General features: G+C 39.8%; 1 protein-coding gene across 5 annotated transcripts in view; it reads right to left on the reverse strand.

Moving 5' to 3' along the window:
• LRCH1 (leucine rich repeats and calponin homology domain containing 1) overlaps positions 1-26967 on the reverse strand; it is a 138850-nt gene extending 111883 nt beyond the window's left edge. For 3 of the 5 annotated variants that reach the window (XM_075087004.1, XM_075086995.1, XM_075087027.1), the window contains exon 1: positions 26527-26888. In XM_075087004.1, the coding sequence (XP_074943105.1) occupies positions 26527-26767 (241 nt within the window). In that variant the 5' untranslated portion in view covers positions 26768-26888. Of the gene's footprint in view, positions 1-26526 lie in introns of all 5 variants that reach the window. The other 2 variants (XM_075087014.1, XM_075087023.1) reach the window with 2 other exon arrangements.
• Between the last annotated feature and the right edge of the window lie 967 nt (positions 26968-27934).

The raw sequence follows: 27934 nt of genomic DNA on the forward strand, positions 1-27934 counted from the left end.
ATACTTGGTATCTGTAGTAATAAATATGCTCCAATTTCTGTACTAAAATACCTTAAAAAGCACCAATACTGCAATATCAAAATCAGTACACCATAACCAAAAGGCATGAGGGGAAAATATCAGGTCAGATCAGACAACCTGAGAGAAGAGAAGCCACTGCAGCTCCATCATCCCAGGTCCAACCAGCAGCCAGGTAGAAAATGTAGTCCAAGTAAGCAGACCCACACAAAGCACACATATGCATCACATATGCATAGATACTTCACTGGCCACACAGAGAACAATGACGTACACACAGAGCACTCAAACACAGGCAGCACCAGCAAAATATATATACACACATAGGTGATGTGGATCCATCCAGCAGCATAGTTCAGACAGTCTCCCCAGCTGCTGGCACAAAAGAGCCCAAGGCTGTGCATGTGCATGCACACACATGGGGCGCCAGGACTCCCCTCGTACTCCAACAGCCAGCCCCACTATGGTCTCGCCCTTAGAGGGCCACACAAATACACAGGTGTCATCCCCAGAAACCCCCAGACCCTACAGTCTCTTCAGCAGCTGCCCAGAACTTCCTTGATCCTTCCAATAGCCAGCTGTTCCTGCGGTCTTGCCTTTAGAGATACACACAGCTCCCTCACCACTTTACCTACTCAGTTGTTAGTCGGAGTTGACCTTTGCCAGAGCTTGTACACTCAACACACCCCACACTCACTCCAAGTACCATCACCACACGGGCCTCTGAACCCCCACTCCAGTGGCGAGCACTTGGGTTCATTCACCCCAGTCTCTCCAGTCACTGGCACCACAGACCCTATAACCTGCAATCCCACTCCAGTTACTGGCACTTAACTCCATTCAGCCCAGTTTCTCTATTTGCTGGCACCATAGATGGGCCCTCCAACTCATGGTCCAACTCCAGTTGCTGGCACTCAATCCCCCACACACACCCATGCGCACAGAACAAGGAGCCACTCACCCCAGAAATGAGTTTAAAAATAATTTAACAAGTTAATGCAAACTGGATTGACCAGGTGCAAGGCACGGTCAGACAAGTGTACTGACCAGCAGATTACTTCCAAGTGACTGGCCTTTTGTATCTGTTAAGTACCCCTGTTTTGCCCATACATGTTCCTCCACAAATCACTGAAGTTATTCCTTTTCTCCACCTTCAGTTCATCTCCAAAGCATGCCATAATAAATCCTGTGCAATCCCAAAATGCTCTTCCCCTGCAGCCCATAGCATGCCCCATACCCCAAGGCAGGACCCCTCTCGGTCTAGAAGATGCTCCAGCTTTGACTCATCCTGATGGGTCTCACACCTGGATAAAGGGGCTGAGGCTTCCTGGGAGAGCATCTTTTCCTCCAAGTCCGTAGTCTGTGCTCTTCGTGCCTCTGTGCTCCTCTGGGCTGGTGGGGATGGGCCTTTGATAGGCTGATGGCTCCTGTGATGGACCTGTTGTAGCTCAGGCAGGGTATTATTTGGGCTCGCTCTCTTGCACTGTCTCTCAGTGCTCCTCAGTAGGGCTGCAGCTAGGCTTTTATTACATCACCTAAAAAAGAGTAGGCACAGCTACGCTAAAAGGAGACATTAATGAAAACATTCTTTCAGCATATCCACTAACTCATAACATGTAATTTCCACATAGCATCAGACCAGAAATTCATCCCTCCAAATTTACAAGAGGTAGAAGTATGTCAATCTTTCTAAAGCAACAGCTATGCTCTAAATATTACCTTTAAAAAAGGTGATTATGATAGTTTAATTTTGCATGATAGTTTCATTAACCAATGTAAAGCTAATGTGAATTAGCTTTTTGCCTATGTCCAATTTATATAAAAAAAATTTTAATATCTAAGTCTGTTCTAGCTAATACAGTATTTTGGGAATCACATTGAAAAATCAAACCTTAATTTATCTTAACCTGTTAACTTTCAAAAAAGGTCAGCCTTAAAGTCTTCTAAACTGGAAACACCTGATTTTATTACCTCTTTATGAATTCATGTACAACAGTAGAGAAAGTCACCCCAAACAGTACTAGTTATTAAAACACAATTTGGACAGTAGCCAAATGTAAGCCACTTAAGTGCAGCCCTAAAAGCATTAGATCCAGTTGTCTTTCAAAGTGCAATATGTGATCAGAATTACTCTAGGCATTCTGTCCCTCAAAGCAGCGACAGAGATACTAATTTCCTGTTTCAGCAAAATAGGAAGTGATTTTTTTGTGCGCGCGCGCTTGGAACGACACTTTGAACGTAACAACTTTTACAGGCATCCTCCTTTTATTCTAAATAGAGTGCCAGAAAAAAAATCAGATTGTTGAAGAGACACTGAATGTGTCTACAGCAGCATTTTAGTTCAGATCAGGAATCCAAAAGAACAGATCTCCTTACCACTGCCGCTTACTACGCTATAATGCACGGCAGAGAGCACATCAACTTTTAGAGGCAACGAAACTTGAAAATACCCTCCTAAAAGGGCATTCAGTCTAAGAGATCAGAACAAACCAAAAATAAAATCCCTTTAAATTTGTAATAATAAGGTGACTGGGGCCCCAACACCAACTATTCTGCTTTCAAGATCCACTCTTACAAATTGTGCTAATTGCTAAGGTATACATGACAAATCTCTTTAATTGATACAGTTCTAGCCCAACAAAAAAATCTGTAATTGTATAATTAACTGAACTTTCACTGGTAATTTCATCCGTTACACCTGCCTCAGGGGTTAAGACTTTAAAAAAAAAACACCACCGCAAAAAAAAGAGGCACTAAAAACTGACTTTGTTAGACCTGAAATTTAACTGAAGACAAAATTGCTTTTCCTTTGAAGCAGTTTTTCTATAGGATTCATAGATTTAAACCTTGAATAAGGGATTAACATGTCTTGCTTCAAGTAACATAGTGACACTAATCCACTGACATCTAAGAGGAAGAGTTAGTGGCTGAAGACTGATTTTTAAGGAATGCAATTAAGAAACAAAAACAGCCCACAGAGGCACATAATTTTTTCATTAGTGTTTCTATGCATTAAAACCACTCAACTGTATTAAATCAATTTAAAATACTGTCTTTTAGTATTCCCCATCACACAGAGGAACAGAAGCAATCAAGTATCTGAAATACAAAGACATTTCCGTTGCCTAAGAAAGGGAAAACATTATAATATCAGAAAGGAATCAGAAAAGATAACAAAACGGTCATAAACATCTTGGCACATATGTTTAAGGCGGGTAACTCCTCTCAGACTACAAGCAATCTTGGAAACAATGATATGCAACATTAAAAGTTACATGGAGATATCTACAGAAATCATAAAATCGTAAGTGAAAAGCAAAATATATATTTTCTTGCTGAACTGTAGCAAGACATACATAGAAAAAAATTGCAGAAGGACGCAAACAAAATCAGAGATTAGGTTAGAATTTTGAGGTGCTCACACTCTGCTGATATTTCCTTTTTCTGTAAAAACGGAATAGGGGTTTTAAGTCACTAGTCAGCTACATACTTGATATGAGACTACTATATAATATACATAACTATATAACAAAATGTGGGTTGGATGAGTGGACAGTGAGGTGGATTGATAACTGGCTCAGCAACAGAACTCAGAGGGTCGTGATCAATGGGGCAGAGTACGGATGGAGGCCTGTCACTAGTGGTGTTCCCCAGGGGTCTGTGCTGGGACCAGTCCTGTTTAATATATTCATCAATGACCTGGATGATGGACTAGCGTGTAACCTCAGCGAGTTCACTGATGATACCAAGCTGGGAGGAGTGGCTGATACGCCAGAAGGCTGTGCTGCCATCCAGTGACACCTGGACAAGCTGGAGAGCTGGGCCGAGAGGAACCTCATGAAAGTCAAAACAAGCAAGTGCAAGGTCCTGCACCTGGGGAGGAACAACCCCCTGCACCAGTACAGGTTGGGGGCTGACCTGCTGGAAAGTGGCTCTGTTGAGAAGGACATGGGAGTGCTGGTGGACAACAAGCTGACCAGGAGCCAGCAATGTGCCCTTGTGGCCAAGAAGGCCAACAATATCCTGGGCTGCACTAAAAGGAGTGTGGCCGGCAAATCAAGAGAGGTTATCCTCCCCTTCTACTCTGCCCTGGTGAGACCACATTTGGAGTACTGTGTCCAGTTTTGGGCCCCCCAGTTTAAGAAGGACAGGGAACTGCTTGAGCAAGTCCAGCAGAGAGCTACGAAGATGATCAGGGGACTGGAGCATCTCCCTTATGAGGAAAGGCTGAGAGACTTGGGTTTGTTCAGCCTGGAGAAGAGAAGACTGAGGGGGGAATCTCATGCATACCTATAAATATCCAAAGGGTGGGTGTCAGGATGATGGGACTAAGCTCTTTTCAGTGGTGCCCAATGACAGGACAAGGGGCAGTGGGCACAAGTTGGAACACAGGAAGTTCCACCTCAATATGAGAGAAAACTTCTTTCCTGTGAGGGTGCCAGAGCAGTGGAACGGGCTGCCCAGGGAGGCTGTGGAGTCTCCTTCCCTGGAGACATTCAAAACCCGCCTGGACGCGGGCCTGTGCCCCCTGCTCTGGGTGTGCCTGCTCAATCAGGGGGGTTGGACAAGATGATCTACAGGGGTCCCTTCCAACCCCTACCATTCTGTGATTCTGTGAAAATAGCTAATCCTACATTAAGCACAAGTGTGACCATGCAAAAATTACTGTAAAAATAACGTATTTCCGAAGTATGTACTCTGAGTAGCAACCAAGTTCAGAATGAAATATAAACGCAATTTCTTTGAACAAATTCTGCATAAATCAAATTTTGTTCTTAAAACTGATCCTGAAAAGCTCCCATGACTACACCAGAAAGACCTCTAATTTTCAACTTACGGACATTAAAATGTGCCTTTTACTCCCCAGCTACAAGAAAATGAAAATCCAAATTTTAAGTCCATATGCCTGGAGTTAGCATACATGCATACAAAATTCTTTCACATCTCTATGGACACGTGCTTGCACACCCCTGCAAATGAGAGAATACAATGCACAATGACTGAGGCACTTCTTTATTCAAGTACATCCTTGTTTCAGAAACTGCTTTATACACAATTCTGGTAAGCAGTAATTTCAATAGCCAGTATGATTTGAAATATTTTGCCTGCATATAATTATGAAACTGAAAACAAATGTGTTTTTATGTGAACCATTACTCCAGGGAACAGTCTGTTAAGGAAATACATTCTCATGGCTTAACTATGGCTTCATCTAGCAAGTAAATACCCTACCTCCCCTACAAAGGCTTAGAGAGGCCTACACTTGACTAAGTTGTTTTTTTTTTTAATATATATGTACACACACAAATCAAACAAGGATAAAAAGTAACAGTGAACTATAAATTAAGTTTTCTTCAAAGTCTTACAAGCAAATATGAAGCACATATATCAGTCAGATATTCTCACCAAAACAGGGAAGGACTGATCTGGTAATCTTCAGAAATTTTGACTCAACTATCATAAAAAAACAAGCACAAATAGGCCAATTAATGTATTCTGAAATGAAAATTAGCATTCTGGGAGATATTATTGTTTAATATGACTCTTGCCATTTGCTAAAAGTACATGATACTGTAAATCATTGTTCAGAGAAATACTGGGGCTATGGCATCCCACATAAGCCTAATTGTATTTATTTTGATAACTTGAATTAGCTCATCTTTGATTTTCATATTTATCTCATTCACTTGAAGCAATATACCAGGTAGGCAATCACACATCATTTGGCTTTTTCCATACAGAAAAGGTACATAGAAGTAGCAAAAGATTCTTCCATACAGTTATAAATTAATAGATTCAGTTACAAAAGAAGCATGCAATGCAACATCCTCCTGTTAGAAGCTGGAAGATACTGTTTGGTATTTAAAATTGTTCTTTCAAGTTTCACTGACAGGTAACTTAGGCCATTTAGAACAAAATTAACAAAAACAAGGTAATCATACATGTATTTTCATAAACTTTCCCTTATTAAAAAAATCATTCTGAATTACAGATCCACTTGCTTGCACAACTAAAAAAAAAGAAAACAAAGTACTTAATCCCCTTTTCAAGAGTTTACACCACATAATTTGGTTTTCTGCAAAAAGAGAAGGTGGGCTTAATCTTCTTTTCCCTTCATTTTCCTCAGTGTCAGAGGTATTAGGTATTTGCACCAATAATCAAGTCTTCTGTGAATTAACTAGTTTCATCACTGTATAATGGAAGATAAAGCAAAAGAGGGGAGAAGCAAATTTCCAACATGTGTCTTTAGATTCAGCCTTGCCACCTTACTCTCCTTTCACATACAGCAGATAGATTCATTGTGTCCTTCCAACTACTAAAACATTGAGCAAAACAACAGATTCATGCTACGCAACCTACAAATTTTGCCCCAAGTTAGTAAACTGCAGTAAACATGGCTAACTAAGGATGTAACTGTAGTTCACTGTTTACCCTGTAGTTTTATGAAAGACCAAGAGCCAAAGCTTCTTCAAAAAAAAAAAAAAAGCTGTCTAAAAACCAGTGAAAATCCAGTGGGAAGTCCCTAAAACCAGGTCAAATGATGCAGTCAAATGATATTATTTAAACACTGACTTCCTCCAGTTAATTTACTGCCAGGTACACTGACTGACAAGCATTTTAAATTAAAATTAAGGAACATAGAGCAATCCCACAAGGAAAAAAGTACTTACATAGTACCAAACTGTATAAATGCAGTATAATAGGATAGAAACTAAATTACTGCCGTCACTGTACTTCCTCCTCCTTTAAAGTTTTAAAGAAGCTTAGTATATTTATGAGGACAATACAAGAGACAGTTAAAGGAGATTTGATCACACCCATGTTCAAAACCATTTAACACAGCTAGGATAGTAAAACCATAACTCTGTATAACACTTTGCCAGTGGCCTAATATATCACAGTTAGTCCTTGTTTCTAATACTTTAGCCATAAAGGCTGACAGAAAGCAGAAAAATATTTTGCATTCTGAGGGCTAATAATATCGAAACATTATTTAGAAATCTGTCACCTCCCAAAATAAATGCTGCCTGCCCCATTCCTCATCAACTTCTCCACTTAGAACATGAAGGTTCTCACTAATTCAAATTACCATTCAGAGAGTTTATAGCCTTTAATGGTAAGTATTATGGGAATAAATGAAAACCTAGAAATACTGTTAAATGTTGCATTATTAATATTTTATGAGTTAGAAGACATTGGTAACCACATTTCAAAATGGAAAATTCAATTAATGGAAGAGAGTTTTGTGAGAATTACATTCTAAGAAATTACTTCATTAAAAATGTTACCACTCTTCAGGTTAATAATATTGCACACAAAAAAAAAAAGAAACAAAATCCCACATAACAATAGTGATACTCAAGAGAGGAGCCCTCAGCATGTTTCATTACCTAAGCCATTTTACACTAATATATGACTGAATCATAAAAGTAGTCTGGCATCGTCTTTCCACAGATAAGTTCTCCTGCAGATTTTAATCTGATTAAATTCAGAAAATAAGCTTTAACTGTCTTGCTTTTAACAGCTACAGTTTCTGGTTATTTGCTAATGAAACTAAAGAGAATAAACCGAAGGAAAACAAGTATTTGTCCTCTTATCTACTCTGTTCCTCTTACTGGGAGGAGAGTAGGAGAACTTTCACATATTCAAACTATATATGATGAGGTTATGTAGTAGTAACAGTGCATACAATGAAAATATATTGCAGTTAATATCAGAAGACAATTTTATAACATTCAGATCCTGGAATATAAGAACTCTGATAATATTTTATTGTTTACATTACTGCTGATACAGCACTACCATTGCCCCAAGATAGCCTGAAAGTAAGAATTAAAACCAAGGCATAACATGCAAGACCATTCATACTAGCTCATAAGCAAGAATAACTATTTTTCAACAGCTGTAACTGCAAAGTCACATTGTATACAGACATCTATACTACTACACTCACAGTGGCACATACATACTGAAACTCATTTTGAACTAACCCAACTCAGATGGTGACAGCAGGCTAAATGCAGCAGCAGCGACAGAAGAATTTGCCAAGAAAATAGGCTCAATAAACCTGTGCTGAGGTTTATGCAGATAAAAAGACAGCAAGCTGTCTTCGACTGCTACAACTACAGTTCACCCCCTATTAAAAGGAAGTTTGAGGCAGTGTATCTGTATTGTATTTTTGTACCAAAGCAGACTTCTGCATGCATTACAAGATGTATTTTTGCTCTACAGATCCCTAAGAGTTAAGTCCCATAAAGTATCATTTGTTTCAGAAAAATGGGATAATCCTACATACAGTCAGAAGGGATTTCGACAATAACTTCAGCTTTGCCTACCATTCACCATACCTGCATCCGTGCACCAAACTGGCAAAAAAAAAAAAAGGACAATTTATTTTGCCCTGCTTATGCACACAGCTTTTGCTTTAGCTATTAAACTGTGTTTAACTCAGCTCACAAGTTTTCACATCTCTACCCTTCATTATTTTCTTCTCCATCCCATGGGAGGAGTGAGCAAGCAACAGTGTGGGGCTTAGCTGCCTGCTGGCATTAACCCTGAACAAATAAGTAAAGTTTACAGCTCTACCACTTAAACAGTTCAGTAATTTTAAACACAGGCATTACACAGCTGCCATCAGAACTGAAAGAAAAAAAATGCTGATCTCAACCCAAACAATTCTGTATCTCCTAAGATTCATACTTAGCATTTCAATCTTGAATGCTACAGGTCCCTCAGGAACCACCAATATACTCAGAACACGGTTTAAAACAATAACCAAGACCACCACATTCTCTTTGAAGTGTTGGAGAAGCACTTACAAAATGCTTTAACGTAAATCCTTCCTTCAGTATTCCCTAAACGGACTAACAATGAGAGTCTGCATTTGGTAATATGTGCAAAGTATGTCAGAATTTATGTCAATATACAATTGGAGCAGAACTCTACAAATAGGTTTATGGGTAAATATGTCAGCAGACAGAAGTTCTCTGAGTAGTAAATTCTGCATAGATGCAAAGCAAGTTTGTAAATAGAATTTAATCACCCCAAGTATTCTTTCACCCAGAAAACATTGAGAATTCACGACAGGAGGAATACCTCACACCTGTTCCACACAAACTGGTCTGGCAAAGCTCAGCTACCTTGTTCAAAATATCATATTGAAGTTACAGAGAGCAGGCTTTGAAAGACAAAGTAGAAAAGCTTTGATTTAAAGAGGAAAAAAGGTACTGAAAATGAGGCCTTCAGCTGACCTACTACACTGCCCTTACAAAATAAAAACTTTGGAGTTCAAAATACTTGGGAATGCCTCAGCTAAATGAAATACACTTCAGCTGGCAACAACAGGTTTAACAGGTTCATACCTGTCCCTGCTTTGCGCAGGTGGTTGGGCCAGATGACCTCCAGGGGTATCTTCCAACCCCTACCATTGTCCTATGATCCCATAAAATTCAGATACAAAGTTTGAATAAGCCTGCAGACTTTTATTAAATTAACCATGTATTGTAACTTGTACTTGCCTTTTGATTTACAAACAAATATCCTGGAGAAGACTATGGGGGGAATCTCATGCATACCTATAAATATCCAAAGGGTGGGTGTCAGGATGATGGGACTAAGCTCTTTTCAGTGGTGCCCAATGACAGGACAAGGGGCAGTGGGCACAAGTTGGAACACAGGAAGTTCCACCTCAATATGAGAGAAAACTTCTTTCCTGTGAGGGTGCCAGAGCAGTGGCACAGGCTGCCCAGGGAGGCTGTGGAGTCTCCTTCCCTGGAGACATTCAAAACCCGCCTGGACGCGGGCCTGTGCCCCCTGCTCTGGGTGTGCCTGCTCAATCAGGGGGGTTGGACAAGATGATCTACAGGGGTCCCTTCCAACCCCTACCATTCTGTGGTTCTGTGATCCTGTCTAAAGAAGCTGGTTTTGTGAAGTTGTAATTAGATCTTAACCAAAACTTTCCAAAGGGAAAAGTTACCTCTAAATTGAAATGCCAGTTGAAACAAAATTATCACAAGTGAGAGAAAAACACAAATAAGAGATCCAAAAGAAGTGAACAAGACAGCTTTGCCATCCAAGAAAGGTAGCTGAAGGGGTATGTTTTAGAAATATCACAAAGTGATCTAAAGTGGAACCTACACTGCAATCATTTAGAAATATTGAAAATGGTACAGGTAAAAAATCAAAACCACCTACAGCACTGAGCAATGGTTCTTTGTTAATTCCAAGACAAGTTAAAGTAACTTTTAATCAAGAGACTTGAAAAGTCCAAAATAAGTCAATTAAGCACATGCTAGTATCAAAATTTAACAGAAAATGACCATCAGCATCTTTCATTTTTTAATTTCAGTTTGTTCTGAAACCTGCTATTAAAAAACTTGCCTAATTTATGGATGGTTATCAACACCTCTTTCACAGTTCTTTAAAACTGTTCAGTAAAAGCTGACATTAGCTCACCATCTATGTCCCTTTTCCAAGTCATCACTGCCTGAAACAGAAGCTTAGACAAGACTACCTACAAGACACTCCCTTATAAGGGGAAAAGGCCAACATAAGACTGTTGGAAAAACAAATACGTCCACACCTTGCAGTACCAACATATGCTACTTAGAAGTTCTTTCAAAATAAAATCCAAGAGGAGTCCAGCATAAAGCTGGAGAAGGAATGGAAGACAAAATATGAAATAAGAAAAGATGGGAGAAAAGCAGAGAAGAGAATTCTCTTGAGTTCCAGGCAGGGGCCACGCGTTAGCATGGTTTCTCTGTGAAACACCCAATACATTTTGATCTTGTATGAATCTTTGGAGTACAGTTGCTGAGGTGCTGCCAGAGCTAAAATTTGGAACAAAGGCATGGAAGCGTGGAGGGAGTACATGAGTCCTTTCTCACTTTTCATCTACATTTTCCTTTTCTCCAGCTCACTTAACCTTTCTTTTCAACCATTCAAAAAAATACTTTAGTTAAAATATCTGAAAAATGTTTAGGTGCGGGCGTCATGTTCTTCTGAATACTGGCATCTGCCTTTAACCCAAAGTTTGTGCTATAATAAGCCAAGCCACCTTTCGTCACCAATACACTTTTCTGACATAGATGCTTTGATCCGTTTGTTTGTTCCCAAGCCTTTCTGAACTAATCCCCCAACTCCAATTTTATTGCCTTTGAGATGGTCACCTGGACATCAATACCACCAATTCACCTTAAATAGTACAGCTGCTTAGCATGCAATTTCATCTATGTCACAGACTTCTAAAGTTGGTCTTTAGGCACTGGATGTAGCACCAGTACATAAAAAAATCTGATGTCATCTGCATTCCACCAAGGGTGGAGGCAGACAAACACTTTCTCAAAATGAGTTCCCAAGAAATCCACATTTCATAAAACCAAAACATCCTGTTTCTATAAACAGAATTGTCAAGCAATCCATTCTAGAACAGATACTCAAGGAAGCATTCTTAATTAAAAAGCAACTTGTCCTGTATTTGATTTAAAACATTCTTCAGCATTAGAAATAACCTTCATTTCTATGTCCCTAATTCATATAGCAATTCAAACACCAATTGAGACTTAAGTGTAAAATTATTGCAAGGAAAAAAAAACACTGATATCTTTAAAAAACACTATCAAAAGCTAAAATTTCTACACTACTGAAACAAATTATATTCTATAATCTCATATGAACACAATGTCTACTAGAAGAGCCTTTTTGATTTGTTCATACCGGAACATCAGTCATTTTGATTTGGTTGTAAAGTGTTAATCTGACATCTACTCAGAGAAACTGAACAATATCCTCAAGGAAAGTTAAGCATATTGAATCAGAAAATTTCTAGATGTATTCCTTCACAATCCAAAACCAGTCAAGATTTTCTAGGCTTTCCCTCCTAGAGTACAGAGTCATTGCTGATGAAATCTGCAAGTGATTGATGTTAATGGTGCTATAAGTAACAGCAAGGACAAGTTACAGATACATGAGGGCCTGGAGCACGGCAGGTTAGACATAATCAAGTTCATACCATGGTCTTGGGAAGCGATAGCGTAAGCTTGGAGTGATGACAATCATGAGCTCGCAATGACCTTAAGGTGCAAATGACTACCATGGAAGTTGAGTGCATTAACAGCAATTATTGACAAATAAGCTGAACATACATCATCCCACTGACAGTATTTGCAAAACACCTCTCAAATTGCTGTGTCCAGTTGTTGAGTTAACAATTAAGTGAAAGACAATAAAAAGGTTTCAGGAAATTACAAGACTTGGGTTCTGAAATAATATTTCACAGCAGAACACCAAAGGTTTGTCTGTTTAGGACTGGCTCACATGCCCTTGTAACATTCACTCCAGCAATATAAGATATTAGCAGCCTCAAGTCTGTCCCCCACTCCTCTGCTGGCAGTTCCCTTCCCTAGAACAGGGGCAGCAGGTAGAATTGTGTGCCAGCTCCTCAACAGCACAATTTAGAGCCTGTCCTTTTAGTTTAAATCCACCTTCATCACCATTTAGTCTTGTCACCCTAGTTAGATGGGCAGTACCTTTTGGTAGGAAGCTAGATGGACAACTGCAGTAGCATCTTAAATTAGAATGATAGGAATTACCCTTCATTAATCAAAGCTCTTAGTTTATTAAAGACAAAGGTAGAAATTAATTTATAAACAACTGCAGAAGTGTGAATGTCTGATTCAGTGGATTAACTGATCTAGCAGCCAAAGACAAAAAAGGACAAATAACCAGAAGTCAAAGGTAAAATACAAAATTGTGTAATTTCTTTTATTTATTTCCAAAGGAAACAAATTCTTAATCATACCATTATCACTGGCATACTTTAAAGTAGAGACAGTATATATGAGCAATAAATTCCTGATCCAGATACAAAGACTCAGTCAGAGAAATTTATGGCCAGTATTAGGCAGAGGGTCAAACTGTATCAATATAAAAGTCTCTTCTAGTATTCTGACATATCAATTATTCCATGCTTCAATAAGTATAGTCCACCAGCCCCAGACTGAAAACAGCAACATAAGGTGAGATACATCTGGTAAAGAATGACAGAAGTGACTAAATATTCTTGAAGTGTTAGAGAAATTCCTGTAAAATAAAGCATCTTCTGTTAAATCAAAAAAACCTTAACAGTTTATTGCTCTCTACCATTTTCTTCCTTGCAACACTGCTTCCCATGGAATTAATTATAGTATTCCGCAGGAAAGACATACAGTGGTCACACTCACATAACTTTAATTTAATAATTTCATCTTAATAATTACCAATAAAGTAATATATTTCTCCTTATGTCCCGACTTCTTGCACACATCTTGATTGGCCTATCCTCAGGCTATACCTATTTCATGCATCAAGGAAAGATTTAGAAACATGAAAAAGTAGAACTGTAACATGCATAAAGTAAAGCACATGAAACATTTTTTATATAATTCATTTAATATAATTAATACACACACAATGACATAATGTAAATGCACTAAGACTGAGCACAAAAGAAACCTGACTTTTTTCCAAACTGAATCAATTATAAGCAGAACAATACCTTCTAACTGAAAACATTTTTATTTTTCTATGATGAGAACATTAAAAAAATAAGATGGTTTTGTTAGAGACAAGGAAGGAAAATTTTTAGACAGTCTAATTCCTTCAAATGCTGTTAACTGAGAAGGTTATTTATCTTCAATAAGTACCATAATTTTTTAAAATAGCAAACATTCTATAAAACTATTTGGCTAGACGTTATAAGCAAGAAATGTAAAACAGCTTAGACTATTTAGCCATCAAAACATTAAACAAAAGATTCTGTTTTAGAGGGATGGCTGTATTTAGGACAACTAGCAAGGCTTCTGATTAGTCCAGGTAAGCAAAATTCAACCTTTCAGCATATCAAGCATAGGTATCCTACAGAAGTTGATCTGGAATGATTGTTTTTCATAAATGGTTTAGAACAAAAGCATTTGTATTTTAGAAACAGTAATTTTGGAAGTAGATAGGTCTCAAACATTCTCACTGATACAGAATTAACAGTCTTTGCAGAGTTGTTCACTAGTCTGGCCACCTCAAATATGCATGATCAAGGTTGATCAGAACTTATTTTATTTTGGCCATATTTCCAGACTACTGTGTTAACAAAGCCTTACACTGGAAATTTAGAACACAAAAAATGAATACTGATTTCTCAGGAGATTTTAGAATGAGTGTTTTATGGATGCTTATGAGCTATGTCTAAAGCAACACTGACTCTCATGCAGAATTTGTCCATGCTGATTTCACTCACAAAAAAATTAATACAATTGTATTTTTATGCAAATTCTAGTTGTGAAAAGCTTTACTTTCCTGCAACACCATGCATTATTCCCACTTGTTCCAATTAAAAACTTGGGGAAAAGCCAACAGATTTGGGAGGGATGTAGAGGGAGGCAATATCCAGTCTTTTCATAAGTCTTCTTTTCAGATCTTTTACTGGTGTAAGATTTTTCAGATTCAAATAGTTAGCCTCTCATTATTCTTCTGACTATTCCAGACTTCTGGTTATGTCATCATCCAAACTATTCAGAAATCATGCAGAAGCCTACATTTATTATAGGCATGCATTCACATATAGTAACTGGTGTATTTGTTTCTTGACTGGGGCGGGGGGGGTAAAAGGGGACAGTTTTTGGGTTTGGGGTTCTTTCCCCACTTTTGGAGGTAAATCCTACTATACTGGATTAAAGCACACAGAAACTTCACAGGCTCATTCTCTTCCCCACATGTATAGTCTCAACTACAATGCTCATGCTTCGCTATTCCCATAGCAATACCATGGTTTATTTCTTCATTTTAGAGCTTTCCTCTCTAGAGGCTAAACCTTGCACTCATTCTATTCCCCTTTAACAAGTACTTGTAGAAAAGCTCTTTTTTTTCAGGCTACTATTGCTTCATAGACAAACATGGCTTAAGTTTTTCTGATAAACTAGATGTTGCATGGATCACATGGCCACATCTCCCACAGCTTAACATTTAAGTGCATAATTAAAATGCTTCAGTGAGACTACCAATTACTGCAGTTACATTACTACCGCACAGAACTGTTCAACTCCAAACACAGCTATAAGATTCCAGAAGCCATTTTTAGCCTTGGGCACTAGGCCAAAAATAACCTTTCCAGTCCTCTAGAAAGCCAAATGTACAAAGATATGAAAACTGACAGAAAGAGTACAGCACTTCTTGCCAAAACACTGACTTTTTTTTTTTAACTTAACTCTTTCGTATTACCTGATTCTTAACTGATTACAAATCAATACTGATATTCTTTTAGAGACTCTTTCTGAATCATACTACCACGTTTCCACGCCAGATGCTCTTTGTTTCTGCATGGTGTTAGTACATTTAAAATCACTCCCAGGGCTTAAAAGCATAACAAAAGCTTCAAGGTTTACATCTTTACTACTATCCCAATATCTTCTAGAATAACAAAGCTTCAATTCAAACACCTCAACATCCAATCTTCCAAATATCTTACACTGTCTTCATTGAGATGTAAAAATAAAAGCCAGAGAACCAAAGCTGGAATCCTTTTGGTTTTGTCCTTGATCTGTTCTGAGATCTGGATTAAGCCATTCAAAATTTCTGTTCCTCAGTTTTCCAATCTGCAAAACCAGGGATAACCTGCATCGTTATAGAACAGTAACTCACCAAGAAGAGCAAGATTTGCAAGGTAATTTTTAACAGAAACACTGAACAAGGAATATGCTAAGACCACCTAAAAATAGAAATCAGCTCTTAAAGTCATTACATCAAGACACAATATAATTACATAAAAGGCTTTTAAATTAACCAGAATACAAGAAATTCAAAAGACTACTTAGAAGTTCCTCATTGGTTGGCTGAATGTCAAAGTTACCCACAGCACACTTTAACATAGCAGTAAAGCTGCAAAACCATGGTACAAAAGAATATTCCAAGAGTGGCTGTCTTACCTCTAAATTCCCTCACAAAAATTCTAGCAAATTGAAGTTATTGGATATTTTATATTAGCTCATCGTGTCATTCAAATCATAAGATCCATACCACTTGCATCAAAAATTTTCTCTGAAGTGCTTGCCATAGATCACCTTCACTTTTCATGCTGAATTTGAATAAGCACGCAGGAAAATAAGAGGACTGTTCCAAAGATAGGGAAGAAACATGCCAATTTTTTTAAAGAAAAGCAAGCAATTTCAGACTCAGCAGCCTCTTTCATCCCCTCAAAAGACCTCAGAAAAATAATGCAAGAAACTGCTCATTGTCAAACATAATAGTTTTCCATCAAATTTTAAAGTTGAGGAATGGAAACATCCACTGTAATACAGCTTTAATTCTGTAAAGCACTCTTAATTTCTGCACATTTTCACTAGGAAACTACATCATCTGCTCACAAGAGAATAAAAAAAATAATCAAAGACTACACACAATGACAAAGTACGTTGATGATGTATACAAACTAGGTACTGGTACAGACAGGTCTTAAAATAAGGCAAAGTATGGAAACATAAAACATTTTAGATGGACCCCACAAACATATTCAAACAAAGTCACAAAAAAATGGTTATACATCTTTCTTCAAAACCACTACTAAGCAGGGGAAAACACCACCTCTGGTAAAACTTGCAAGTGGCAGGACATGTGTGAGTGAGACAAAAACCAAGTCATTAACTCAAAGCAATCTGAACTGGCTGGTAAACGAAACACAGGCGAAGAGTAGGCATTCAGCCAGACTGAAATTCAGATCTTGGAAGAGGGATCACAGGCCAAACTTACCGAGCAGGGAAACAACACTGTACATAACAGAAGGCAAAAGGACAGTTTTCTTGAACTGGGATGAACTCAAAAAAAACCCCACCTCAAAAATAAACCCTAGCAACACAACATACAACAAGCATGGGAAATCTGGGTTTAAGTTTCTCCCCTTAACCAATCACAGCTGCTGTTTAATAACCAGGGCATCTTCCCCTGCCCCCCTGACTGCTGAGAAGGGTCCTTTCATCTTTGACCAGAAATCTCACCCCAAAAATCTTCATCACTGTCCGTATTTTTTTAATTATATAACGTATAAATGACACTACGTTCTTCCTCCCTCCCTACCAAATAAACAGATAGCTTTGTTGTTACTACATTTGCGATGCCTTAAAAAGACTGAATTGAATAAATTCAGCTAGGCCTCACTGTTCTCAAAATACAGGAATATAACAATGGCAGTGGTATGACTAGTTAAGTGTTCTATAGTTTTACCCCCTATTTCTCCTGTCACTAAATTTATAAACAATTAAAAGTTCAAAGAGTAAAAAAAAAAAGTGCCATTTTAATACTAATTTCCCTTACCATGATAGCAATTTCACAATCTTTAAATTCAGACACAAGGTTCTTACTATACATGCACTCTCCTATTTGTTTTTGGGTATCTTGCCTTACTTCCTGTAAGTCTCATCCAAGGGGGTATTCTGCTCCATTTCTTTCCTTGGATTAATCTTTTCTTTTCCTGCCCCATTTCTTGCCTGTTTTCCAAAACTTCTCCATCAGTTTCAGTGATCACCAGTTCATCTTTGCACACACATTTTATTAACCTGTTTCCTTCTGTTCACCAAACAACAGATCAACTTGACTTTTCATATTTAGATGTGGAGGTTTTTTTATTTCTCATCTGATTTTTTTTTGTTTACTTTTTGCCTCTCTAATATAGTGCTACAAAGGAGAGATGCCACTGCAAGTGACATAAAGATGCAGACTTCAGATGATAAAAAAACTGATACATCTGTATACACACAATAAATCAAAGTGAAATTGTCATTTGTAGCTACTTTGCTACTTCTGAAACATACTACTTTACATTATAATCTACACTATAAAGAAATCAAGGCACATGTCATGTTTAAATACACTTCCAAGAGGTGGGTTTTTTTCTGACTTTAGTTTCTTTAATTCAAAAACCTATTTACCTTAAATTCTCCACCTACTTATTAATGCCAGCTGTCCCAACAATGTCTCCTTCTACCAGAAAAAAGTATTTATATGGCTGCATTAGTAGAAAAAACCTAACTACTCTAAAAAGTTAAATGCAAAAACTAGAAAATAAATCTGTTACCAATCTTGCATTTTACAGCACTGAAGTTTTGGAAGTAAACAAAAGTTCTGTTTTTAAAGCAGGTGTTTCAAGTCTACCTTGACATTGGCAACATCCACTTCAAAAAGGAAAGACTATAAAGAGAAGTGCAGAAACAATTGCAGGGAGACACAAAACATTTATAATTTTTACAACACTTGCAATTTATATATGCAAGTGGTTGGTATATTTCAATAAATTAATCTATTGAAAACAAAAAAGGTAACAGACTACAAGTATCTTCCAACATATTTTCCTATTTGTTCAGCACAAATAGTTCCCTCCGTTCAAGAAAGAGTATTTCCAAACCAAGTAAAAGAAAACCACCTGTACAGGTTTGCATCCTCCACACTCAATATTACAGTTACTACAATTCGCACCAAGGAATAAAATCACCTAGCTACAGAAAACCAACATGAAAACCTTATCCATTCAGCAGCACACATCACTGTTAACATGGTGCTCAGCTGTTTCGCTCTTTTTCTGCTTCACATAAAGACGAAGTCAAGAACTCTATCCTGATAGTCAAAACCTCCAGCTACTTCCAGTAACTTCTCTAAACATACCTAGAAGAGCTACCTCAAACTAGCATCATGAAATTATCAGATAGCTTCCAACTACAGAAATCAGAATTCCCACAAGCTCAGCTGAACATGAAACATTTCATGCAGCTTCAAAAGTGAGTGCAAACCTCAAGCTCCCAATTAAATGCAAAACAAACCCTCATTTGGCTCAGCCAAGATCATCATCTCACAAGTTTTGTCTTTCTTTTTTCTTTAAAAATATTTCTCCTCCGGACTGGGATAGAAGGACGAAAACCAGTTATTGTTATTTCTATTTTTAATAGTTAAGAGGTTTACAGACATTATGGTGTTCTGCACCATACAAGGAAAGAAAGGGATAAAAAGGCAAGCTGGCCAGCAAGACACCCTTAGGGGGAAGAGGCTGGGGAGAAGCATTCGAATTTTAGAACTGAACTCCTCCCACAAGGATGCATTTACTCACAAATGTAGCAGAAAGTAATTATTCCTCCAAAAGCTTAACTGCTCAGTACCTTTCCAAAGAACTACTCTGATGTGGGTATTATACCTTACAAAATACGATCAGCAGAAAGCAATTAGAGGTCGGGAGACATAACACCCATCTTCACTTTTGACATTGATCTGCACACTGAATACAGTGATAAATTTCTGGCTCTTTAAGTTCTACACATGGGAGGACAATAAATGGGTATGCTATTTTCACAATTCTGGTCTCAACAGAACACGTTAAGGACACCTCTCTGGTTTCAGAAGCGCCATTTAAATCATATTGATTTCAATTGTGAATTAGGGATCTAACCAGCTTGGGAATGGTCACAAATCTAGTGGATGCTTACTAACAGAGCCAGCAAGAACACAGCAGGCAGAATGAACAGTCTGTGGCCTCGGAAGGTTATTCATCCTTTCTAGAACGGTCATTCTGATAAGCATAACATCAGTCCCTCTGTCTCAGTTGCTCTTGCAACTCTGGTAAGCAGCAAAAATGTCACTGGCTTTTCGCTCTGCAGGCAAATGGATGCTAAGCTTCCCAAACTTAAATTCAACAGCTAATCTTTTGAAGTATGAATTTTAAGCTATTATTCATAGCATAAAGCCTGTAACCGTTGTGTATGTTAGAGTCAAATAATTTTCTTCATGATTATCTAATTCTCTCTTCACAAAACTATAATCATTATTAATGTAACTGCTCAAGAAATCAATTTTTCCTCAGTTGTACAGATATCAGAAAAGTATCTCAAGCCATTACACTCATCCAAGAGTACAGAGCTCACCTCTTAATCCCTTCACTTCCTTCACTTCTACCACTTCATATATTTTCACTCACTTTGTATGACAATTCTGCCTTTAAACACTATCTTCTTTCTAGCCATTTTCTTTTTAAACCTATATTACATTGGCATTTGCCCCCTTCCTCTTCCAAGTCACAGTTCTACATGGCAAATATTCATTCTACTTTGTCACAGCCAATTCTACCCTGGTCTCTTCCCCTCACAAATGTATTTAGTGCTTTCAAAACTCTATGTATAGTAACTGCATTAAAATACACACTGTCTCTCCTGTTTTACAGATGTCTAAACCAAGATGTCTTTTGTGCCAAGGACACAAAAGAAACAGACCAGGGAAGGAAGAAAAGGGGGCTCACAAACCACATAGGGGTATTTGGCTTCTACCTCCCACAAGGCCTGTGATCACATACGAGTGGATCTTCAAAAACAAAGTTGTTCGGCTAGAAGCATTTGAAAAAGAACCTGTAGCACCTTTACTACCATAATAGAACTTCTGGAGCTCTGAGTCAGTCCTATCCAAGGCAGATGGGCCAAGGGCACACGAAGTCACAACATTTCTACAAAAGCAATTCGTTTTCATCCACCTACATGCACAGCACGGCCAAACATGGCTTTGGCAATTCTAGGTTTAAAAAACAGCCACCCTAAACTGGAAGTTAACTTTAAGGGTAAAGGTTCAGTAAACTGCTGGGCTTACTCCTGCTGAAATTGAGAGGTTTCACTCTCCCATCATGTGTTTTGTAGGCTGTCATCTCTCCTACCTCTTAGCCCTTGCACTAGAGTTTTGAAGCTTCTCTACAGACAAAGCTAGCTAGCCAAAGAAGAAACAAAAAGAAACCACTCTGGGGAAGGAGATGGACACACACACAGAGTGAGTGCTGGAAAGCCATTAATCTGTTCAAGCCACATTCTGGAACAGTAACCGGGCAATTGAGCGCTCCTAATTTGTTTCATGCAACAAAAGGCACTCAGACCTACTTCACTTTATTTTGTGCTGAGAAGAGCCAAACAGCACCTGCAAAGTCACTGCATTTCATCCACGGGGGCATAAATGTCCAGACAAAAGAGGTAACTTGTAAAAGCACAACTGACTAGACTCCATATAACAGAAGAACTAATAGAGTCTTTTCAACAGGAGTCAATAGCCTTGATGTTTATATGATCCACAAGCAAGGACATACTCAGACTTGGAAAAGAAAGAGAAAAAAAGGACCAAAGGGTTTAAAAGGGTATTCTGCAGTTATAACCACACCTATGCTTTCAAAAAAACTTTAGTTTGATAGAGCTTTTTCACAAAGCACTGCTTATCAGAAAAAAAAAAAGAAACCAGAATGTGTTAATACAGAGATGTCCAGACAGACCACATTATAAAGTTACAGTCTGAAATTGCATTTATACTATTGGATACATATTAATGAACACAAAATGGATGTATCTTCATTTTCTAGCCTTGGTATAAAAATACATTATATACTAATTTCAAAAAAAGAGTTACATCTTATAAGTTTTGGCTGCAGGGTAATATTCAATTCATTTGTGAGAATAAACAGACATACTTCCTCCTCTCTCCCTGTCCTAACACACTTAGGATATTATTTGTGTAAGACAGAATAAGTATGATTAGAAATCTTCAAATAAACACAGAAAGGGACTGACTATTGAACACGAAGAAGAAACAAGAGTTTTATTCTTTTTTTCAGCTTTATAATTAAAGAAGTTTTTATTGATATGAACTTGGAAAAAATGAGCCAAATGAAAGGTTCTCAAGAAGCCTTGTCCAAAATAACCACAATGTAATCAAAATAAGAATTCAAGACAATGGAATTGCAACCTATTCAAAGCAGCAATTATCAGAGATAATTCTTAAAAGGAGAGGAGCATATCAAATCTCTTTTTCTCCATAGTGACCAAATAATAACCAAATTCTAGAGAGGAATCTGTTTGGCAGTCATTTTTGGTTCATGAAAGTGTGCAGCAGCACAAGCTAGTCTGTGACGTCCTTCCCAGTACAACCTGCATTTATAATATGTGGAACCAACAGCACATCTACTGCTATAATATGGAGAATTCTTAGAAATAAAGGAAGAATTGCATTAATAAAGGAGACGGAGAAAATCAGTGAGAATAAGTTATGGCAATCTAATACACATAGTAGTTTACTTTTTTAAAAGGTAAATAAGATTTTTTTATTATTATCATTATTATTACAAAGTGGACTAAAAGGAATATATTTCACCTGAACCAGTATCAATCCCCCAAACAAGAAATACATTTTTCAGAAAGACAAGCAGAAAGAACTTCAAACTGTTGGGTACAAAGAAATGCGTTCCTGGATTTAACTGTGATGGAAGACAACTTGTAACTTCAGGTTTCGGGGGTTTTTTTGCCCTTTACATGACTCCACTTGAAGCACTTAGATGTCAAAACTCAAGCTAAAGTACCCCAAAAACTAAAATTAAAACTCTACAGGTTTTCAGGTAGTTGTTCAGGTGATACTTTGATTTTTCAACCATCTTGAAAATAAATTCATAGTTACACAGTCCAAGCAACTATTTCAAAGACATTGCCAGGCTAAGGTGTCTTCAACACAGCATTGTCTGGAGAGCACAGTCCATTTATAAACATTTTCAAAAACAGCAGGTAGGAGTTCTTTTGTCTAATGAGCATTCTACAGTCCAAAAAATAAATACATATTCCTTCCAGAAGTTCATGCTGTCCAAACTAGCAAATGTTTCAATTTCTCTTTTCAAACAATCCAACACCTGATTTAAGAAAAAAAATATTTACTTCTCTCCCACATCATCACAAGCAGCAGCATATAAGCCTTCCTCATGTGCCTAACCCACACAACAGAAATGGATGAAACAGGTATTCACCAGAAAAGGTTCAAAGGATCTGTTTTCAGAAATACAGCCAAAGCCTACAGAAGGCGGCTGATATGATACAGGCAGCCATGGTTACATATTTAAGTAACAGCTTTGGGGCTTTTTCTTCCTCTTTTATAAACTAACATGCTTCCAGCATTCCCAGTGGCTTTGAGGAATATAATTGTATACTATTACTTAAGAACTATGTGATTACTGTGCCACTGTCTTCTGCATAACCCAGCCTGTAATAGAAGTGATAAGAATAGAATTTATTATTTTTGAAATGGTTTTTGCAATGCATCCACACTGATGTGGTTTAAAATATCTGACTAAACTCAAGATACTTTACATAGGGGCTTTATTTTCTTCTAACAGTACTGCACGCCATGCAAACTCTCTTCTGCGTGCAAAGATACTGCCTGAAAGTTCATCTAACTGGGTCACTCAGCTCTTAAGCAGAACTTTCAAAGATGGAGGAAGGAATGTCCTATCGTGTCTCTATAAGCAAGACTTATTCAGTGCAAAGAAAAGTCACAGAAGAAAAAGCATACCAAGAAGCTGCAGAAAGCAACACAGATCATGACAAGTATAGTTAAGCCTCTACAGTTACTATGGAACGTAACTGCAACAGGAACTAGAGAAGTCAAGCAATTCAGTTGCAGTTATTAAAGGCAACCAAGCTACATCCCTTTTGTAAGGGTATCAATTGCTATATAACAACTGATATCTAACTTCAGGAAAAAAATAAATTAATTAACATAGAATTTAAAATTTAACACTTCTGCCTTCCTCAGACCTACCTAGAGCACTCAGAACTTTTCTAGAAAACAAGCTTGATAATATTTTATTTGAGAGTTATAAGTAGACCATCATTTTCTTAATCCAGAAATACTGGATCTAATGCTAAAACACTGCCTAGATGCAGGCATGGTTTCAGTATTCTGGAAATCCCCTACTCCTCAGATCTCTGAACTCAGTCCCCCAGACTAGTCTCCTCTAAATCAACAACTGTCTGTATTTTTCAGTGAGACTGGCCCTCTTTCCAAAAATGTTTTAACGGTGAAAAGCTACCCCTACCCTCCAACCACCAGAGTGTCAGGGCTTCAGAGACATGTCAGCACACCAAATCCAACAGCAAAAGTCACTCATCGCAAGGACATATTCCAAGTAGTACAAGAAAGTACTGGTTTTATACCATGCACATTTATGGAGAGGAAGCGAGAAAGAAAATTCCCATCAAGAGTATGCCCTGAGAGCTTCAGAAATCTGGGCTTAAGCCAAGCGTCTCTTCTGTTTATATATTCTACTTATGTAATGTAACAAGTGAAAAGGAACGCAGATTTTTTGGAAATACACCAGCATATGACTTAACTCACAAGGCAAAAAAAATCCCATTAAACAGTTACAACATGCTGTAACAAACGAAACTATAAAATAACTGTAGATTAATACTTAATTCTCCTAAAAAGGGACCGCTGTTGTTACAAGATTGAGACAGGGGCTGCTCTACACTGCCGTTTATGCCAAACAAAACGAGAATGAAAATCCCATTCTACATCTAATTTCACATTTAATGTCTTCTGTGTAAACTTCAACGAAAACACGTTAACGCTTGAAAGCAAAAACTTTTTTCCAGAGCTCTCCTCTGAAAAGAAAACTTACTAGAATAAGTAAGCATGTAACAGGCATGTATTACCAACACATACAACACACAACTTATGCTCATACAGAACATACTTACACAATATACAAATACTAACATGCAATCACTGCCAGTCAAAGAATTTTTTTTTCCAGTATATAATTTAGTTTTCCAACAGTTTGGATCAATATTAGGCCAAACCAAACAAGCTAATTTTCTGGATTCCCAAACTAATCTCATATCATGGCATGTCTTCAATAGACTACAAATTTAAAAAAGAAAGAGAGATTAAACATCTTGCTTGGGGAGACAAGGTGACAGACATTCTTCTAACTGCATACATTTCCTCTATAGCGCCTTATCCCTTTCACTATCATGACTGTTACTGAAGGGGGTTAATGGTTAGCAAGGCAATTCATGCTACCAATTCATGGTAGTTTCTCATTCATCAGGTTTCCTTCATATTTCTCTTCTATTGATACGATGATACAGGTATTCACAGAGATTGCTGTGAAATCCATTCAGGAACGGCAAACAAGTGACAGAGCTAAATAACAATTCCATATGACATCTACTACACATCTGAGACACTACTCTCTGTTCCCTATAGCCGGGATAGATGCAAGCGTGCAGAAAGCATGTATGTCTCCACATACAGAAAGCCATAAATACCCCCATGTGCAGGAGCAGTTGAGAATTTAGGTTATCATGTGTTTGCATGCAGGTATGGCACCTGCTGTTTTGTGGGACAAGAACAAGTGATAACTTGTCTGCTCCCTTGCTGTTAAAGCACAACTATCTTCAGCAGGCAAATGGGAACACAAAAGGGCACACAGAGGGGGTGCGCTGAAGATCTCAGGATATATTCTTCTAGTGCAGGTTTGTACTGTTCTACTGAGTGACACTGTGTAAAGAACGGATTAGGTTCCAACCTCCAGCACAAACAGGGACAAGGAAAACAGATATGACCCTTTGCAGGGGTCTGTCCCCTTACATGAGAAAACAAGTGTGCCTTTTTTCATGTTGGAAGGAGGGCGTGAGGGCAAGATAAACACAGACTGGATACACTTCCCCTAACCACTCCTGCCTGCAGGGTTGTCAGGCCTGCCCCCCCTGCAGATTTATGTAATGATGGTGTCCCCCACTGCAGAATATGTACAGTGCCTGTGAAGATAAGTGCTTTATCTCCACATCTGCCTTGGAAGACTGCATTGCATACAGAGCTGGACCTATGACTACATGACTGTAAGCATACAAGGGTGGATGTCAACCCCAGTGTCAGAGAAGTGGCATTTGTGAAAAGCAGCATGCTCCCTGGGGTAGCTGCAGAGCAAAAGTGTTCCTATAGACATGTCTTCACCTGTGGCATGCAAATAGGTGAGATGTTCAGAGGCATGTGAGTGTCCTAACGTGGTTATATACAGACATGGATCCCCTCCATGCCAGGTGAGTCCACGTACAAGCAGCAGGACAGAAGGTGCAGGTATTGAACCTGGCATGCATACACATTCCTCACACAACAGATTCAAAGGTGGGCTGGCTGCCATCTCAAACCTCAGCGGTCAGGGAAGGGTGGCACAGAAATGCACATTCCCCAGAGGGGAAAGGAGACAGGTGCGAGCAAGAATTCACACACACACGCTCCTCCAGTGTGCCATGGGAGAAGCAGCTCTGCCTCATCAAACGCGGGGGAAGGGGGGTGGCGGGGTGCAGCTATCCAGCCATATGGGAGCAAACACCTACCTCATACAGCAAGGCAGAGAACAGAATGAAAAGATAAAGAAAGGACAGGGTCCAAGCAGAACTGAGAGCCGGCTCCGTTCCCCCTGTGGGGTCGTGCCCAGGAGAGGGCGAACGCCTCATGTCACAGAGGTTGAGTGAAAGGGTAGGGAGTGGGTGTTCTTCTCACAGGGAGGTTGGGGGGCACTAAGATGCATGAGGGGGCGGGAGGGGGCGGAAGGTGGGACCCACCTTCCTCCCCCCCCCCGCCCGCCCCCTCAGATACTGGCGCCGGCCGCCCGCTCCTCTCCGCCGCCCCCGGTTCCTCGCCTGGCCTCACCTGCCCGCACCGTATCGGAGAGGTCGTGGCTGAGGGCGGCGGCGCTGCGCGGGAACTCCTTCAGCTTCCTGCCGCTCAGGTTGAGCGCCCCGGAGTTAGCCGCCTCTTCCAACGCCCGTTCCAGACCGCGGTTCAGCGGCGCCTGCAAACCCAACGACCCGCCGCCGCCGCCCACCCCGGCCGTTGCCGCCGCCAGGGCAGCGGCGGGGAAGGGCTGCGACTCGCCTCCCAGCGTCGCCATCTTTCCCCTCGCCCGCCTCGCCGCTGGGGGTACCCGAGAGGGCCGCCGGACCTGCCTCCCTCTCTCTTTCCCCCTTCCTCCTCCTCCCGCTCGCTGTGGTGGTGGCGGCGCCGCCGTGAGGGGGAGGGGGAACGGCAGCGCAGGCGAAGGAGGCGGACGCGAACCGCCCGGGCGAGGCGCGCCCACTGCGCATGCTCCACCTCACCACCGCTCCCCCCTCCCTTCCCCGGCACCGCTCCCGCGGGCGGCGCGCGGGGCGGGGCACTGCGGCGCCACCTAGCGGCGGCGCGCGGCGCGCCCCCGGCCTCCCGCTGCTGCAGCGACAATAACAACGACAACCGCATGCGAGTGTGAAGGGAGGGGTGAGCTGTCCCTTGCTTTTTGCCACGGCATCCGCACTGCCTTCCTTTGGCCCCTTCTCCCGACACCCGTCGAAGTCGTTCGCCACGCTAACTGCGGCGGCAGGCTCAGGGGCTGGATGTGAAGCAATTTGTAGTTGCGTGGCGTGAAACCACGGCGCGCGTGTGCACAGGCAAGCATGGATGTGCTCACGTGGAAGGCCTCATTTGAAAATTAAAAGCTGCAGTGGATGTTGCCACTGAACTAGGCCCTGGGGAGCGTCTGCCCTGCAGAAGGCTTTTCTGTGACTTGCTTCTCCCGCGGGGGCTGCTTCACACATGTGCGTGGCCCCTGGGGCCCAGCCTGACAAAGAGGGACCCTCGAAGGTGTGACTTGTAGTGACATTCCAACCACAGGAATCATGATCAGATTTCAGTGGGATAACCCTTCTGAGGGGGCGACGGTGTTGGTTTTGGTTTATTTCCCCCACAGTTTCTGTAGCTTTGCAAAGCCAAGCCTCGGAGTGGCAGAGGAGCAAGGCCACGTGTTTCCACAGGGTTTACAGAGTTCAAAGCTAAAAAAGGACTTGGACGTCATCACCCATGACCTGTATTTTACAGGCCGTTACATTTCACTCAATTACCCTGTGCTGTGATCAATGGCTGACATTAAACCAAAGCCAGCTCCAGGGAGCTCAACCACTGAGCACTACAGGGAGAAGGAAAACAGAATTGCCCCAGTGAAACAACTCTTAGTTTCTGAAAAACAGGAGAGATCATAGTGAGTTTAGCAGTTACAAGAAACAGCACTGGTTTAAAGGGAGCAAGT

The sequence above is a fragment of the Phalacrocorax aristotelis genome, chromosome 1 (assembly GCF_949628215.1).
Source record: "Phalacrocorax aristotelis chromosome 1, bGulAri2.1, whole genome shotgun sequence".
Lineage (NCBI taxonomy): Eukaryota > Metazoa > Chordata > Aves > Suliformes > Phalacrocoracidae > Phalacrocorax > Phalacrocorax aristotelis.